This window comes from Pteropus vampyrus, unplaced genomic scaffold (assembly GCF_000151845.1).
Source record: "Pteropus vampyrus isolate Shadow unplaced genomic scaffold, Pvam_2.0 Scaffold1, whole genome shotgun sequence".
Classification (NCBI taxonomy): Eukaryota; Metazoa; Chordata; class Mammalia; order Chiroptera; family Pteropodidae; genus Pteropus; species Pteropus vampyrus.
The window spans coordinates 887,391-888,557 of record NW_011888782.1 but is presented as its reverse complement, the minus strand read 5'-3'; the positions used below and the strand labels follow the sequence as shown (position 1 = coordinate 888,557).

At 48.1% G+C, this 1,167-nt stretch overlaps 1 protein-coding gene across 1 annotated transcript in view; it reads left to right on the top strand.

The window, feature by feature from the left end:
• The first annotated feature begins 717 nt into the window (after positions 1–717).
• The window catches only part of TMEM108 (transmembrane protein 108), a 17,030-nt gene continuing 16,580 nt past the window's right edge, over positions 718–1,167 (top strand). The window contains exon 1 of the mRNA XM_011354708.1: positions 718–828. Coding sequence (XP_011353010.1) covers positions 718–828 — 111 coding nt within the window. The remainder of the gene's footprint in view (positions 829–1,167) is intronic.

Genomic DNA, 1,167 nt, shown 5'->3' with positions numbered 1-1,167 from the left:
TTGGATACAGCCCTGGTTTCATATACTTCTGCTACTGTAGGACTTCGAACATGTTACTTAATCTCCCTGAGCCTCAATTTCCTACTCAGTGAGTGGTTATGAGGATTAAATCGAGTGTGAATGACTGGGCTGGAATGGGTGCTCAGTAAGCAGTTTTAAGGATCGGCCTGAATAAGCGAAGCGCACTGTTGATGTATAAGCTTGATCACGAATGCAAGTTTAGAAAAAATTGTTGCTTAGGGCAAACTGTCTATCCTAGAGATCATGGGTGCTGAAGTCTCCGATGGATCTCCAGTTCCTCAGCCTCCCCCCACCCACTGATTTAGAAGTGCAGGGTGACAGGGGTGGGGACACAGGTCCACTCCAAGACCGTACTCCACATCTAGGTTGGAGGTGGCCCCAGGGGTCATCCTAGGACTTGTTTCAAAGGCATGCCAGGAGATGACCTCCTCTCCTCTGCATCCTAGAAGCTCACCAGCGTCCCTGCCTTCCCCTGTCAGCAGCTTTGCTGACCATCCCAAACTGCCAGGAATCACCACCAGGGACCCCCTTTCGCCATCTGTCCTGCTGGAATATATTGGGGGAGGGAGGTTCCAAGAGAGTGACCGGAAGAAGACAGCTCTCTGCTCTAACATAGCCTGGTCGGCTGGCAGGGCTGAAGGAAGGGCACGGGAGGGAGTGACCTGCATGTGAACCAGCAGGAGTTCACAGGTCAGCATGAGGCCTCAGAGGTCTGTCAGGCTGCTGCTCCAGGCCATGTGTTGTCCAGGGGTGGCCAGTCTTTCAGTCTATGATCTCAATAGGTCCTATGTCTCACATTTATGTCAGGTATTATTTTTAAATACAGGCATATGCTGTCGTGATTAATCCACATATATTTAGAAGTGTTTTTATATTTATTTATAAGTTTTCGTTCTTGTACATTTTCTCAATGAACTAAAAGCATACACACTGACCATTATGCAAAATCCATGACTTTCTTTTAATGCTCAAAAGGGTTCCGCCTACTCAAAAAGTCCAGGCATCAGCAATGATTTCCCACAGATAGTGTAGCTACACGAGCAGTTAACATTAAGGACAACCATAAGACCACACCTTCCCTTCCAGCCTTTGTGCTAAGTGCTTTACAGGTGCCCGATCTGGTCTCCCTCCTCTAGACCCACGTTT